Source organism: Lemur catta, chromosome 12, assembly GCF_020740605.2.
Source record: "Lemur catta isolate mLemCat1 chromosome 12, mLemCat1.pri, whole genome shotgun sequence".
Lineage (NCBI taxonomy): Eukaryota > Metazoa > Chordata > Mammalia > Primates > Lemuridae > Lemur > Lemur catta.
The window spans coordinates 21,667,691-21,685,096 of NC_059139.1; the positions used below are offsets into that span (position 1 = coordinate 21,667,691).

Sequence of the window (17,406 nt, forward strand, 5' to 3'; positions counted from 1 at the left end):
AAGGGATATATTCTCTGGAAGCAATATGGCTGACAGTCCAGTTATGGGGGGTGGGCATACACATAAAAAGATACATGACAGATGATGGTGAAATGCCAGGATCTGAGAGGAAGGGGAGGTCCCCAAGGCAGCCATAGCCCTACGGCTGATTCGGAAGGAAGTTCTGGGACTTATGGTGCCTCTGGTTATTATTAGACAATGACTCTCTTTATTCAACTGTGGATATGCAGAAGATGTCAGAAGTCATGCGTCAAGCCAAGCAATTAACCAATAAGAATGTATTAAACCTTTTCCCTCTCCCGTGTTATGATACCAAAAAATGTCTCCATTGTCCCAGTTGAGGGGTAGGAGGGTGCAGGTGTAAAATGGCCTCTAGTTGAGAACTCCTGAGCTAAGTCAACCCTATGACAAACTTACACATTCCTTTTTTGAAACTATTTATAGTTTGTAACCAGATCAATGGTTGTCCTATTGCCATCCAATTCTCCTGTCACTTGTACCTCAATCTTTGAATTTATTGTTCCACTGAGCACCTTTGGTTGGAGGAATGTAGAACAGAAAACCCCCTGCCCATCTGAAAGAAACAATATGTGAAATAAATCCTTTACTGTGCAATGGGATGGTAATTTTATTTTATAGATAAAAATATATAATATAAATATGGTGCTGGATTTGTATTAGAGATTGATTTGAACAATTGAGCTCTACATTTGGAGGCTTTCCTCGTCCAGTTGTATGTCTACTGGTTTAGTTCAATAAATATTTACTGAGCACTAATATATGTGAAGGACTCTACTAGTTTCTGGGGATATAAACATAAATAAAACATGGTTTCCCATTCTCTTCCTCAGAAGATGGTTTCAAGTGGGAAAAGCAGATGAGTGGGAGAAGCCACTTTCAAAAACCTATAATAAACGATAAGCCAGAACTGTGAGCTGGGCACTCGAAGGGTATAGCAGAGTTCCAAAGAGTCAATTGTTGGTGCTCAGTTAGTGGTATCAAGATGATGTTGATTTTTGACAATTATTACAGGATTCCTCTTAATTAACAATGAAAGTTATAAGAGTTCAGTATATCACTGAATCCCAAGATTTCAGAGGTAGAAAGAGTTTTGAAAAATTAGATAAGAAAGCCACAGGTTCAGTGATGGAAGACAGCATGGAAGGAAGAAGGAATTGGGAATCGTGACTGATATCTAACCCCACCTTGATGCTGTCTAGTCATTGGGCACTTCTCTTCTGACAAATGCGGGTGGTGATGCCTCCTTATCTGAGTTTAGTGAGGGTTAATACAATAATCCACGTCAAGCACCAGCAAATATAGTGGCAGAACCAAGCCCCAGACCAATCGCCCTGTCAACTTCCTACTGAAATCCTAATTCCGAAGCCTCCCGCAGAAGCAGGGGGAGACGGCTACTGCACGGAACTGGCTGAAGACATAGCCATTCCAGGACCAGTGATTAGAATCAGTGGCTCATTCTGAGGGTGGAGACTCAGGCTTACCCCGACCCTATTATGGCATGTGGCAAGTATTGTGAAAGCAAAATGTATCTCAAACTTGGAAGGGGTAAAAATTGCAACTGCCCAATCTTTAAAATAGCGTTCTAGAGCATGCTTCTTAAACTTTAATGTGCATCCAAATCATGTGAGCATCTTGTTAAAATGCAAGTTCTGGTTCTGAAGCTGTAAGGTGGGGCCTGAGATTCTGCATCCCTTTCGCGCCCTCTGGGACACCAGTGCTGCTGGCCCAAAGAGCAGCCAGGTGACAGAGCCGTTCCCAACAAACCTGCTCCACCCTCATCTGACATTCTTGAGAAATGGGATTTTGTTGTCATAGGATATTTGACCAACAATCTATTAATACAACCAATAAAGCATGATAATTTGAAGTCCTTTAAAATTAAGGTAGTTTGCAGACATTAATATTAATAAGATTCTATGATTTGCATTAAGTTTGTGTTGTCTCATAGAGAAATTACTCCTAAAGTATCACAGAGGAGTTACAGCTTTATTGTCTTGTAGGTTAACCAGGTTTGTATTTAACCTAGTATTTTTTCTTTTGCCCATTCATACACATACATACACACACACATTGCCGGTAAGAACTTGAGGAAACGGTTCTTACGGCTTCCCCATTAATTAGTTAAGTAAAAACCTTGACATGTGCTGTAAGTTACTCAGAGCGTTACCAACATGCTCTTCTCTTAGGGAAGGGAAAAAACAGCAAAACTGCTTTGTTTGTCCCAAAGCTACTGTGGAATGTAGCTGCAAGTTACAACAGTACAACAGGACGTTCCAGGAAGGTATAGTGGGCCACTGGGGAAATTATTCTAACAGAATATTAAAGCACTGGAAAGAAACATTTAAACTTTATCTGTTTACACCTTCAGATACGATGACAGCCAGTAGAGGGCTGTGTGAATTCACGGAGGGCTTTCCTTTAGCTTCCTCTGCTTAAGCCAAGGATTTTATCTCCACAGACTGTCTCCCAAACAAAGCGCAGTCATCTTAGCTGCACAAAGGCTAATAGTTTTACCATTTTACCGACTCCCACATCTACATCCAGCCTGCTTATCTCTACTGCCAAGATCAGCCTCACTGGGGTCCCTGGAATCAATCACCAGGCTATTGAATAAGCCAGAAGCCACAGCATTCAAAGGACACCTGCTGCCGCCTTAGATGACAAGTCTTTACAAAGAAGGATCCAGAAGCGATCCAGCAGGCTGCTTCCGCACAGAGCCAGGCTGTGTTGTCAAACTCAGACCAGTGCTAATCTCATGAGAATAGACCACTTCAGTAGACAGATGTCACATTTTGCAACTAAGGATACAACTTGAACAATGGTTCATCCTGGAACGTCCAAGGATATGGAAATACGTATAACTTTTTTCTTTAGTCCGCAACTATAATAGGTAAAATGGGAAACTGGGGAACTGCCAGGACCAAGCAGAGTAAAGAGTCTATCTCAGTCCGACTCTGCACTGACCATGCACCTGTAATTGCCTCCCTGCCCAGGCTTAGTGAGCTCAGCACCAATGGCGACGCAGCTCGAGTGGAGAGAGCTAACCCCGCCGCTGGCTGCTGCACTCTGAAGGCGGCCAGACTAAAGGTCCCGCACATCCCTGGGGTTCATGAGATGGCAATTCTGATTCTTCTCTCCATGTTGAGGAAATAGCATTGAGAGTGTCAGATTAGGTGTATGGTGCCTACCTGTGCCCACCATAAACACACCGAATCCTGGAGAGTTAACATAGGTACCAGCTGCTGTGTATGTGTGTGAGTGTGTGTGTGTGAGTGTATGTGTATAAGAGTGTATGTGTGCGTGAGTGTATATGAGTGTATGTGAGTGTGTGAGAGTATGTGTGTGTGTGTGAGTGTGTGTGTGCGAGTATGTGTATGTGAGTGTGTGTGAGTGTGTGTGAGTGTGAGTGTGTGTGAGTGTGAGTGTGTGTGAGTGTGAGTGTGTGTGTGAGAGTGTGTGTGTGAGAGTGTGTGTGTGTGAGTGTGTGTGTGAGAGTGTGTGTGTGTGTGAGTGTGAGTGTGAGAGTGTGTGTGAGAGAGTGTGTGAGAGTGTGTGTGTGTGTGTGTGTGTGTGTGAGAGTGTGAGTGTGTGTGAGTGTGAGTGTGTGAGTGTGTGTGAGAGAGAGTGTGTGTGAGAGTGTGTGTGAGAGAGAGAGTGTGTGTGAGTGTGTGTGCCCTTGGCTTCACTTTCTTATCAACAGAAAGCAGTGAAGCACCTACTCCCACCAGGAACTGTGCTGGATACTTGGGATGCGGCAGTGAGCAAAGACAGATATGACCCCTGTCCTCTTGGAGGCTGAATACAGGGAAATCAACCAAAATGATACATGTGCTCTGGTCAAATAGGAAAGACATGAGCTGATCTGATATTTCTTTAGATTTACAAAGCAACTTTTCAAAGATGGTGAGGTATGTTTAAAATATTGCCCACTATTTCCATCCACTTCCCTCTTACCCCAGTATTTCCTCCTCCCATCGAGCCCTTCCTTCACATTCAAGCCGGGCCAGGGTGCCTCGCTGCTTTGGAGACAAGATGTGCCAGTAGAGAGCAGAGAGACAAGAATGGGTTCCCTTGCTTCTAAGTTTCCAAAGCCCTTAGGCTGCAAAGGCGTAGAGAGTTAATTCAGCAGAAAATGTGCTTTAAGAACAAGGCTTCCAGACAAAGCAGAGCATTTGTGACAGGTGCACACATATTGGTGAGTCCCCAAGGCAATGGTCCTGCTCCCTGCTCGACAGATGCTTCTTCATTGGCCTTGAAACCATCTATACTAAAATATTGGAGAGCCACAAGGTATAAATAGCAATCCAAGTCTTATTTTTATAGTATAGATATAGCCAGAAGTTAACCAACCATTGTTCCCTAACTTCCTTACTGCTGTAACTCGTTACTGCTTAATGGTACTGTCTTCCCTGACAGCGGCAAGATTTGTGACTTCCCCCACTGCTGCTATGGATAACATTGCTATTGTAAAGCCCAAGGACTTGTGCTTCTACAGATAATGTTACCACATAAAGCCTAAGACTGGTCTTTGAAGTATTAATATTTTTCAGACTCTGCATTCCATGGGGACCCACTGATGCCAATCAGACCCGTGGATAGGTGTGGGAATGGATCCCACAGCCTTGAGACCCCTGCCCAGGAAATCTCCCAACTGAGAAGATAATCTCTGCATCCCAGCCCTAGGAGTTCATCCCCCACCAACCAGCAGACCCAATTCCCTACCTAGCCCTTTGCCTGCCAAACTATCTTTAAAAGCCCTTTCTCTCAAATTCTCCAGGAGATGGATTTGAGAAATTTCTTCCATCTCCTTGCATGACACCTGCGATATTAAACTCTTTCTCTGCTGTAACCCCTGCTGTCTCAGTGTATTGGCTTCCTCTTGAGCAGCAGGCAATGAACCTGTTTGCACTGTAACAGCCTGTTCCACTCCACCATTTCCTTACCCTTGCTCTCTAGAATCTGCCCCCAGATAACCTATCTGCATACAAACCTTCTCGTGGGCTCAACTATTAGAGGAATCCAGCCTAAGACATGAACCACATCTTTAGTTGGCTGGCTGGTTGGCGGGTTAGTTTGTTGGTTTTTGCCTCTAGTCTACCACTAACTAGCTGTGTGACCTTGGGTTTAGCCACTTTACCTCCCAGCAATGCAGCTTAATCATTGGTAAAATGGGGGATGTTAGAATACTCATCCCACCGGTATTTTGGGGGCACCTTCCATATTCCAAGCACTATTCAAAGTAGTGGTAATAGAGCAACAAACAGGAGAGAAGATATATTGTTGGAGAGGCAGACAGTAAACAATACACAATTGAGTAAATGATACAATGCCAGGTGATGATGAGTACATCTGTGAGGAGGGCTATGTGACCAGACACTGTAACTTGGTCACAAGGCAAGGAGATGAACCAAGACAATTGCCATGTGGGAAAGAGCTTTCAAGCAGAGGAAAGGGTGAGGAAAAGCCCTCTGGATTTCCTCTTCTCTAACCTGCCTTTGAGTTCTTTGAGAGTCCTGTTGATCACATTTGAACGGACAGGAGATGGTAGTTTGGTGACATTAACCATTTTGCCCTAAGTCACCCTTGTCACCCACAAGCTGAAATTCCTTTATCCTTGCTTTCTGCCCTGGCCACATTCTTTCCAAGCTGCAGAATGAGGAGATGTGAAAGTCTGCCACTGGCAGAAACTTCAAAGGGAACCCAGCCGATGAAAGGAACCGCTCACCCAGCAATTATTCATGAATGAGGAAAGCTTAAAGTAGCCTCACACATGAAATACGGCTCCTCTCTGCTGTGCAAAGAGTTTAGTCAAAGGGTCTCATGTCTCAATTCTACTTTTAAGACTCTTTTCTTAGTCCTACATGATTTGCTAATGGGTGCATTTGTTACATGTTAGCATTTTGGTGCATACTTGGAAGTATTACAAAAACAAAAGTTAAAAGAGACTGAGCCTAACAAGTTACCCATTCTTCTTCCAAAGATGTAAGTGGGGCAAGTTCCTCACTGAGTCATTTACACATAAAACTTTTGCAGGCCTGGTGGGGATAGAGAAAATCAAGTCAATTAAACATTTTATGTTTAATCCTTTCAGATGGTGCCTTGCTCTGTGCCTGTGACCATCTGCCAGGTAGTTAGTAACTGCCGTGGTGGAGAGATTCACATGCCTGTGAGGGAGCGAAAGTTCAGAAATGCTAACCCGCTGGAGGGTTAAGAGGAAGAGTCAGGGTCTGAACAGGAATGGCCTTTCCCATCGTGCCTCATCCCAGCCTCCCGCCAAGGGATACAGCCCATTGCCAATAGCAGGGTCTTAGGTTCAATGTAGCAGAAAGGTGCTGGGTTAGAATGTTTGGGCACGAAGGAGGAATTTCCTGCCTTCCCTAGTGAGTGTGGGTCTGTTAGCTCACCGGGGTTGCACAGCCTCAGATGCACCCAGCAGCAAAGGATCTGGGCGTGAGAAGATGCAGGTGGATCCACCAACCCCACCATGGCTACCACACATGCCAGGGATGGAGAAGGGTGGAGTTACCTTTAAGTATAAGAGATAGAAATCGGAGGAATAAAATGTCTCCCTAGAGCCAGTAGAGTCTTTTCTTTAAAAAGAGCCTTTTCTACAAAAAAAAAAAAAGAAAGAAAGAAAGAAAGAAAACCCAAAATGTCAGAAATATGCTGGGAAATATTTTGGTAATGAACCTTTTGACCCTTATTTGTAAAGCATTTGGAATTGTTGGGCCAGAAGTACAGCTCTGAAACAAATAAACAGAATTTCAATTTACTGTGATGATTAGATTCCTTGGGTGAATGGTATCTTGCTGTGGATAAAAACCAAAATGTGCCCTGACATTGAACATGCCCTTGTCAGAAAATGCTTGTGTCACGTGGAATGCGGAAGGCATCTCTTTGCCAAGTTCATGCACATTCAGGAGGTTTGGCATGTGTGCAAAGACAGGGCAGAGCGATGAGGCCCTGCTTTCCTGCTTGTTATTTTTCACTCTATCTTTTAGCGTGGTCTTCTATTCAGAGCGAGGAAGCTACACTGGGGTCTCATATCCACACTTAACTCACCAGAATTCAACTACCACACTTTGAAAAGAGGGAGAGCGATAGAGAGAGACAGAGAGAGCAAGAAAGACAAGAATAACATCTTCAGTAGCAAGCGTGATCCTATCCTCTACTCCATTAATTGAGCCCATGCCTAGGAGTAAACATTAAAGGAGAGATGAATACATGTGTATGCATGTTGGTACACACAAAACTAGGCACATTGTATGCTATGAGTGATCTGAGAGATGTTTATGAAGATGTATATTATCTGGCATTATCACTTAAATACTTTAGAATTTAAGCCTTAAACAAGGTGAGGCCACACTGCCCTGTCCTACAAGAGGAAGATGTTGTTCCCAGTTGTTTTTCTATTAATAGTAGGGGAAGGAACTTGCCTTGAGCCATCCACACACCCCAGGGGTTCACATGTGATCACAGACGCACACTGGAGACAGTTGGCTGAGGCTCAGCGTTCAGAGCTGGTCATGAGACAAAGTAAAGTAATCAAATGAGCATATTGGTCTCATTGATGCAATTTGTCATGCAGTTTATCTAATCTGATGTAAAAATGCACAAAATACAAGCACAGTTATGAAACCCTAAGGCCTCCATTTACACAACTAACATTTCTAAGTGCCTGTTATCAGCAAGGCAAGGAATTAGAAGCCATGGGGAATTTTCAGGTGAACCCTCACAGGGGAGTCTACAAGTCTTGTTGGAGAGAGAGGTAAATCCACTGTAAATTACAATACAGGGGAGAAGGTGAATAAATGTGTATCATCTAAAACTTTCAACAGGCATATAACTTTCAAATATAATTATCTTTTAATTACTTACTAATATACAGGACTCTGAAAGCTCTGGTTGTCATTTTCTGAAAGCAGTCTTGGTCTTTGTTCTGATTAGGCTAATACTCAGCTGTGTTTGCATTTTATGTGATAGCTACCAGCTTTTGCCTATTCAAAAATAATTACCCCTTCCTCCTTGCTAACAGAATCCTAGTTTGGTCTGAGGACCACCCCCACCCCATCCCCGTCCCCATCCCATCCAAACCTCGCTTTTCCAGCCTCCCCAGGCCACCAGATGCTCACATGACCTGATTCTGCCCAGTGAGAAGCGAGCAGAAGTCTGCGGGGTTTCTCGGAAAGCCTTTGCTTTGTCACTTGGAGAGAGTGTAGGACCTACACTGTAGGCTTTCCCCATCTTCTTTCCTTCTTCCCGAATGGCCTCTCCCTTCCTCTTGTCTGGAAACCAACATGATTAATGGACTTGCGGCAACCACCTTGTATCCAGGAGGCAACATACCAATGAAGCAGCCAAAGAAAGATAAAATTGCCAGCTCTGACATCCAGTTGCAGACCGAAAGCCAGCAGACGCCTACTCCCAGATTTCTTCAGTGAGGAAAATAGCCCTATGTCTTTCACCTGCTGTTATGTGGGCTTTTGCTACTTGCAACCAAACCCCTTCCTAACCAGTCCATTCCTGGAGCACACGCCAGGGACGATGGGGCAGGGGCCAGGGGCCCGGCAAGGTCTCCAGGAAGTCAGCCTGGCCTCTCGTGCGGCAGTGCTGGTCCCCCAAAGAGGTCATCATATGCACAGAGCACACTCGCTCACTCGCGTATCTCTTATCCTCTCACTCCTCACACCTGTGTTATCTCTGGAGCGTGTCCTTCCCTCAAAGAGTTTATGATGTAATGAGGGTGATTAGAAATGTATGCAAATAACTCGAATGTTTATAGCAGCACAATTCACAATTGCAAAGATGTGGAAACAACCCAAGTGCTTATGCATACATGAGTGGATTAATAAAATGTGGTATATGTATACCATGGAGTACTACTCAGCCATAAAAAATGATGAATTAACACCCTTGTACTATCCAGGATGGAGCTGTAGCCCATTCTTCTAAGTGAAGTATCACAAGAATGGAAAAATAGGCACCACGTGTACTCACCATCAAATTGCTGCTAATTGATCAATGCTTTATGGAAGTAACATCTATAGGGCATCAGGAAGGTGGGAGGGGGAGGAGGGGATGGGTAAATTCATACCTAATGGTTACAGTGTGCAATGTCTAGGGATTGGGCATGCTTATAGCTCTGACTTGGGCGTTGCAAAGGCAATACATGTAACCAAAGTGTTTATACCCCCGTAATATTCTGAAATTTTAAAAAAAGGAAACTCCAGGCAAAATAAATTGATTTAAAATTTTACAAAAAGAAATGTATACAAATAACTACAATGGAAGGTAGAAAATGGCAAAGACCAAGAAAGACATAAGAAAATAGCCCTTTGGGACTGGGCTGTAAATTTAAGCTGGGAAATAGTAGAATGGTTTCCTCAGGGAGTGGGCCAAATTCCCCCTTGCCAACAACTTCCTCCAGCCCAGGACAGGGGCTAGGGGGATTTTAGAAGACCTTAAAAGGAACACTATGCATGAGAAGTGGAGACCTGCTAGATTGAGACGCAATATTCAGGGTCTTTAGCAATTCTTATGAACACAAAAAGAACGTTTATGCTTTTTCTGTTTATTTGAAAATTCTAGAACATCTCTAGTATGCAAAGAAGGAAAAGGAAAGGGATTGAGAGAGGAGGGAAAAGAGAGAAAAGCAGGTATGTTCCATCCACCTCCCATCTTTCCCAAGCTTCAGGAGCTGGGCTCAGTGGCAATGAGGGTTAGAGTGAAAGAGCTCTGTTATAGACTGAACTGTGTCCCCCCACCCAAGATTCATATGTCAATGCCCTAGCCCCTAATATGACTGTATTTGTAGGTAAGGCCATTAAGGAGGTTATTAAGGTTAAATGAGTCCATAAGCATGGAGTTCTAATTCAGATAGGACTGGTGTTCTTATAGGAAGATGAACACGTGCACAGAGGAAAGGCCATGTGAGGACACAGTGAGAAGGCGGCTGTCTGCAAGCCAGAAAAAGAGGCCTCACCAGAAACCAACCCTGCTGGTACTTTGCTCTTGGACTTCCACGCTCCAGAACTGCAGGAAAATAAATGTCTGTTGTTTAAACCACCCAGGCAGTGGTATTCTGCCATGGCAGCCCAGGCAGAGTATACAGGCCCAAAGGGGAGGTGAAACTTCAGATGGTAAACTACAGCCTTGACAGTCTCTTCCTTCTGGACCCATCTGCCTTACTGATGCCTTTATGTTCATCCACTCGATAAACTTTGTGCTTTGATCATTTTGTGGATGGAGCCCCTGACCAAGTTAGAAATTAAAATGTGTTATATGTCTCCATGGGCAGAAAAGGAGAAAGGGACTTTCAGTGTGAGCAAAGACCCAGAACCTAGAGGAGAAAGGGCAAGCTTCTTCGTTTGTTCCATTAGTACTTGTTTTGAGCATCTATGATGTGCCAGGCAATGGTAGAGAGAGACGTACAGTGAATAAAACAGACCTGGCCTCTGCTTCTGGGAACATGTTGGGAAATTATTCAGAGCACAGAGAATGTGGAGGGAGTATGGGAAGAGTAGAATGGGAACAGACTGTGGCAGCTTTAAACCCTGTCTAGGAATTTGTTCTTTATCCAGAAAGCAAATAGGGAGCCACTGCAGGTCATTGAGCAGGAGAGTGCCCTGGTCATAGCTGGCTTTTAGGAATATGCATCTGGAAGCCGTCAGTTGGTTCAATTGGAGTGGGAAGAAATTAGAGACTGGAAAAACAGTTGAAGGATAAATAGTAAGGCTCAGACAAGATGTAGTGAGAGCCTGAACCAAGGTAACATCAAAATTAAACGTGTTTGCTGCCATCAAACCATATACTAATATCAGTAGAAAATCTCAAAATGGATATATTGTCTTAAACTCATAGAAATACTATCGTGTTGTCTTTGGAAAAGTTTCCAAAATACAGAGTTCTATCTTCTAATATCAGAGGCAGCAAAGCAGCAAAGCAGAGGTCATTTGCCCTGGCCTAATACTGTTGTAAGCTGGAAGTGGTGATCACATCACCCAGTGTCCTTTGATCAATAAACTCTCACTGTGTCAGGTTCAAAAGCCAAAAAGGCTCCTATGACCTTCTAATTAATTTCAGCAAATTATGATAAAACAGAAGGAACTGTGAGGTTCAAGTCAGGAGAATGAAGTTTGAATCTCTATTTAGGGACCTTCTAACCGTATGCCATGGACAAGCTACTTAATCAGTTAACCTCTGTCTTCCATCCCAATCTGCAAGCTTCAGCTAAATGCTTAACCCACTGGCTCTCCAGGATAGAAGGCCATAATTTGTAGTTTTGCCAATTTCTGTAATTTCAATACTCCTATCGTGGCCTATTTCAAGCCACCAACGTGATGTCAACCATCTCACTAACTTCCTAAAAATTTAACAATTGATTCTCACAAGCCAGCATGAGCCAGCGCTAGCATACACCACTGCTTCCAATGCTTAGCTCTCACATCTGAAAAATGGGAATCACACACCTCCACATAGCCATTGTCAAAACTGAGATAATATAAGAGAAAATACTCAATACAAGGTTATTAGCAGATATGAGGTATCTGATAAATATTCATTCAAGATTTACTGAGCACCTACTATGTAGCAGACACTGTTCCAGGAACTAAAGATTCAACAGAGAACAAAACAAGGGGTCTGCTCACCTGGAGTTGACGTTCTAAATGGGAGAGATAAATAATAATGAAAAAAGATAGATGACAGGTAGATAAATGACAGGTAAGTAGGTAGATAGATAGGTAGAGATAGATAGATAGACATTAATAGATTAGGTAGATAGCCAGTCAGTAGCCTGGTAGTGATAAGTACTAGGAAGAAAAATCACACCAGTTAAGGATAAGGGGAAAGAGGAGTGGTCATACTGTTTTAGATGTGGTAGCCAAGAAAGACCTCACTGATGAGGATGCGTTTAATGAGAAACCTGAGTGGAATGAAGGCATGACCATGGGCTTATCTGGGGAAGAGTGTCCCAGGCAAGGTGAGAGCTCCTGCCAAGCTCTGGGACAGGTGTGGGCTGGGCATACCCCAGTGGCAACAGGAGGCCAGCGGGGTGGGAGCACCTGCGGGAGGCGACACAGGTGGAAAGTGTGTGGGAATGGAAGCCAACAGCAGAGGTGAGGTGGGGAAACGTCTCAAGCCCTGGCCATGTATTATGAGCCTTAATATCTCTGGAGCCGTGGTGGTCCAGGGCCAGGGACAGATGGGGCTGGACTCCTCCTGCCCCTCTGCCTTCCCTCCATGGAGGAGGAACTACTTGCCCCGCTGGTGCGACCCTTGTTCTTTTCAACTATTTAAATGTTTGCTCAAATGACAAATATTAACCCGATGGCTTCCATGTGTAGGCCCCATTCTTGGCTCTAGAGATAGAAACTGGGAGCAAAACTCGAGATCTTGGTTCTCATGGACCTACTTGGCCATGGAAGGATACAGAATGCATCAAAACACAAAACAAATACATTGGCTGAGCTATGAAGACAATCAAATCTGTGGGCTGATAGAGTCCCCTTTACATATGAAAAATCCTTCTAGGCCAGGATGCCGCTGTCACCTATACATCACCCCCAGTTCTAGCACAGTGCTGACTGGTGCTCAGAATAATGTTGCTCTAAATGAAAGGTCAGCAGCAACCAAAGGAGGCCAGCAACAGCCCCAAGAAATCAAGAGAGGCCCCCAGTATTCTCCTGGCATGGACTTTTTCAAATCAGAAAGTTGAGGAAATGCCAACTCTTTATATAAACAAGAAATCTCTAAGATGTGGGGGGTTCTATTTGCGTGGTTTGTTTCTATTTTTGTTTTTTAAATGTTATTCTTAGGACACTTGACACAAAATCATCTCGAGTCCTTATTAAATAAAATGCAAATTTCTGGACCCCACCCCAGACCCACTGAATCATAATAGCTGGAGGAGGTGCCCAGGAAAGTGTATTTTCAACCATCTCCTAGGGAATGCTGATGCTACCTTGCTGATGCTATGAGATCTGCTCTAAAGCAAAAGTAAAGTGCACAAGGCTTCCTTTCATTGCAGTTGTAATTGTCTCCACAAAGCCTTCTTAAGACTGCTCTTATGTAAACTTCCTTTGCAAAAACTCTGCAGCCCTCGTCACAAGCTGACTTTGTTTAGAGAGATGCACTGGGAGACAGAGCCCGTGTGATGGGAGCAGCCCGTCAACTGATCCATTCATTCAAAAAGTTCAGAGACGCCGGATGGCCTCAGCGGAAGCACCTCCCTGTCTGGGGAGCCAAAGGAGAGACTTTCTAGAATATTCCCTACCTGTAAAGAAGGCATGGTAGTGGAGGCCCCTCTCTTTGTCTTGATGGGAGCAGACATCAAATAAGTAGGCTTTGATGGGCCCATCAATGAAGTCAGCAGCAAAATCAAAGAGAACCACACCTATCATGGTGACGCTTATGGCCCAAACCAGCTTCCTCCTTGGGTTAGCAATCAAAGCTAAAAGAGAAATAAACATCAGTCTCCTAAATCCTGCTTTAGAATGATCTGCATTTTTTTTATTTCCACCTAAACTGCCTGTCATCAAATCATCTCCCTTGCTTTCATGTTGCCTTGTTTTTCCAAGGAAAAACAGCTTACGTATATTTTTCAGGTTTCAAAAATTATGCAAGTGAATGTCTAGAAAAGACAAATGCATAGAGACAGAAAGTAAATTAGTGGTTGCCCAGGGCTGGTGCACAGGAGGCAACGGAGAGTGACTGCTAATGGGTAATGCGTTTCTTTCCGGGATGGCGAAAATGTTTTGGGGATTAGAGAGTGGTGATGGTTGGTTGCACAACCTTGTGAATACACTAAAAAACACTGAACTGTACACTTCTAAATAGTACAATTTTTGGTATGTGAAATATCTCTATAAATAAAGAATTATGTAAATAATTCCAACAATATAGAAAAAGCCAAGGCAAACACTCCCATCGCAGCCCCGGCAAAGGTCATCTTTTGAGACATCCCTGCATGCACTTCTGCACACACAGATGCGAGCGTGCGGCGGTACCCGAATGCAGCGCCTCTCAGGCTTTGTGCTTAACTGTCACTTGGGTGGTTGCTGGACCCAGTGCCCAAGACTCTGATTCTGCAGGTCTGAGGTGGGCCTGAGAAACTGTGGGTCCAATAATCCCTGCTGACGCTGCTGCTGCAGCTCAGAGGCCACGCTTTTCGATGGCACTGATGCAGGAGAGATGTAGTACAGGCTCATCGATAGCCGACTCCCTTTATACCTGTTCACTTCAGTTAACGAAGCGCTCCCTCGAAATTTTTAACAGCTAAATCATATTCATCCTACGGATATGCTGCAATTCATTCACCCAATCTCCTATTGAAGCCTTGCTGTCAGTTTATTTTTTAAACTTAAGAATGGCATGGAAAATATTCACATTTAAAAATTACAGTATCAAAATAAGTGAAAAAGAAGCCTATTCTCCACTTCTCACCTCCAGTCTTTAGTACCCCTCCTTAGAGGCAACGATTCTCATCAGCTTTTTCTTCATTCTTCCAAAAATATCCTACAGTTACACATTTATGCCTTCTTTTAAATCTATACAAATGATGACTGATTATCCTGCCTCATAATCACCTGTTCTGCTAGTCTGAGAGTTAATGATCTAAAAATGTGTGCTATTTTTAAGTTGAACGATTCTTTTTTTCAGTGCAGCTTTTATGTTCTACCATCAATTACTGGTTAATTGGAAACTGATTAATGTCTGGGAAAAGTGCCTACTATCAGGTTTGGTTTTGTCCAGAATCTACAATGCAAAAATGTTCCCCTGAGCTGACAGGTTGATGCCCTGTACCCACCAAAGGCTCTACATAAAACTGTGAACAGAATTAACACTCATTTGGACACACAGGTGATTCGTGGTAAGTCTTTATGGAGCTATTTGGCAGCTGGTCAATTTGATGAAGTATTAAATAGAGCAGAGTGGGCTCAAAAAGAAACTTAATTGATAAATATGTAAAAATGTTTAATTTGGTAAAATAGATAATTTAATTCTATCTTAAAATCCTCACAAGAAAAGACAATGTATGCTGATGTTTCTAGAAGTAAAGGCTCCCTAAGCACAGGATATGGGTCATTCAAAGGTGGAAGTTCATCGTAACCTAGGCGAGATCATCAGTTCTAAACAATTTCTACGAAGTGCCAAAGAAATTCACGTTCTCCTGCTACGGAGTTGCACAGTAGGACACGTATCCCTGCCTGCCCGCCTCATGCAGTTTACTTACCTGACGTAACAGTGTCCCCGTTGAGGTAGAGAGCCAAGCCCAAGAGCATCATGAGCCCCAAGGTGAGGATAAAGGGTCTGCGGCGGCCCCACCTGGACCGGCAGTGGTCACTGGCTGATCCAACCACGGGCTGCAGCAGGAACCCCAGGATGGGGCTGAGGAGCCACACCACGCTGTACAGACTCTTGGGCAGACCCACACTGAGCAGGACTGGGGTCACGTAAGCTGCCTCCACCGCATAGCAGAACTCCCGGCCGAACATGGCCATGCTGTGCATGATCAGTCTGCTCCTGGGTCTTTTAGGTGGCTCCACAGAGCCCAGGGGGCCGACCTCAGCGAGGGATTTATAGGTGTGGAGGTCACCCTGCCCACTGTTGCCACCCATGGCCACTGGGTGTGGAGCGTTCCTGCGAACCTACCGCCTCCTGCGTGGTTCTCGGGTTTGTGCACTGAACTGGATTTGACGTGGAGCCTGGCTGGGCCGCCAACAGAGATGGGCGGGCTGGAGGAGGGGCTCAAATTCTTTCGTGCTTCTAAGATCACAAGTTATGATGAGAGGAGGGGGGTGCTGGAAAGCATGACAGGGATTAGCTGCTGTGAGCCCTCCGGCTCCTTTGAAAGTTTGAATGTTTTTCTAAAGGGATCTTCCTTTGCACCATTCTTTCTCTCCTCTCTCTCGCTCTCTCAAAATGACACATGATCCCACACATGGCTTTGAGATAATAAAGCTTTATTACACAGGGGTCAAGTCAAAATATAAATGAGTTGATATCTTTTTATAAACTTCTTTTTATGGATATAGATATTCTGTCTTTTCCTGACTCCAAAGTTTTCTACACACACAGCTCAGGAGTCCAATAACTAGACTTAAAATGGTGGGAGGCCACACCCTTCCTCAAATGACTCGCTCTCCTGTAGCACCCTCGTTTTTTCCCTCATTGCACTTAATGCATTTTATAATTAGCTAGTTCTGTGCTTATTCCATATCCTATGTTAGTCTTTGATCTCCTTAAGAGCAGAGATCAGGTCTGTTTAGCTCATTTTGGCATCCCCAGCACCTAGAAAGATAGGTGTGATACCTGGCACCTAGTAAGTTTTTGATAAATATTTGCTAAAGGGATTATTGAATGAATAAAATATATGTACTACATTTTGTGGTGCCAATCAACTTGTTGAGGTAAGGGCTCCCTCACCACAGAACATGGTTCATTCAAGGGTGGAAGTTCATTGTAACCTAGGCAAGATCATCTGTTCTAACCAATTTCTATGAGGTGTCAAAGAAATTCACGTTCTCCTGCTACGGAGTTGCACAGTAGGACACGTACCCCTGCCCGCCCACCCTGTGCAGTCCACGTGCCTGATATAACAGCGTCCCCGCTGAGGTACAGAGCCAGAGCTTCCCCCAGGTAACCTGGGCTTCCGGGTCCAGGTAACACCACCTTTCCCATCATCCCTGCAGCCCTAGGGGTGGTCCTGGTTCCTGTTTTTGCTCCCATCTGGGTTGCCTCACTATCCCCCAGGCTTCTCTGCTCTTTCACCACTAGTGTAATTCTCCATATTCAACTTCCTCTGTTTTAAAGACTTCCAGTGGGTCGTATTTTTCTTGCTGGCACTGATTTCAGATGAAAAGTCTGAGTTGTAGAGGAAACATGATCTTACAGGAAGGGCCCTAAAAATGGTTTAAGAGCAAGACCTGGGGTCAGAATATTAAAGCTTCAATTCTGATGCTGCCTCTTCCAAGCTGCTTATCCTTGGGCAAATCACTTCAACTGGTGTTTCTCAAACCATGTGTTAAGGTACCCCAGACATTACAGTGAACTCACAGAGGTCTCTCAGGATACTTAGAAGTTTAAAAATGCCCTTGTGATTGACTGTTGAAGAACTGAGATGCTGTATGTGTTGGACCTCATTGGCTGCTTACCCAACATCCATTCTCCACTCTGTCCAACCTGATGGAACCTGGATTAGATTCTGGAATCCAACTCTCCCTCACATGCCCATGTGCTCTGGGAAGCTGAGTCTGGGGCAGCTCCAGGAGCAGGCTGGCTCTATCTAAGGATGCTCTCCACCCAAGACTGGTATAGGAGCGACTTGTAACTTAACTCGGTCCAAGGAGACACAAGACAATGTTTGCTGAGGGCTCCTGACATCTT

At 44.2% G+C, this 17,406-nt stretch overlaps 1 protein-coding gene across 1 annotated transcript in view; it reads right to left on the reverse strand.

The window, feature by feature from the left end:
* The window catches only part of SLC45A2 (solute carrier family 45 member 2), a 34,463-nt gene extending 18,715 nt beyond the window's left edge, over positions 1-15,748 (reverse strand). The window contains exons 1-2 of the mRNA XM_045565807.1: positions 15,254-15,748; positions 13,295-13,471 (exon numbers count right to left, since the gene is read on the reverse strand). Coding sequence (XP_045421763.1) covers positions 13,295-13,471; positions 15,254-15,638 — 562 coding nt within the window. The 5' untranslated portion in view covers positions 15,639-15,748. The remainder of the gene's footprint in view (positions 1-13,294; positions 13,472-15,253) is intronic.
* Positions 15,749-17,406: the final 1,658 nt, after the last annotated feature.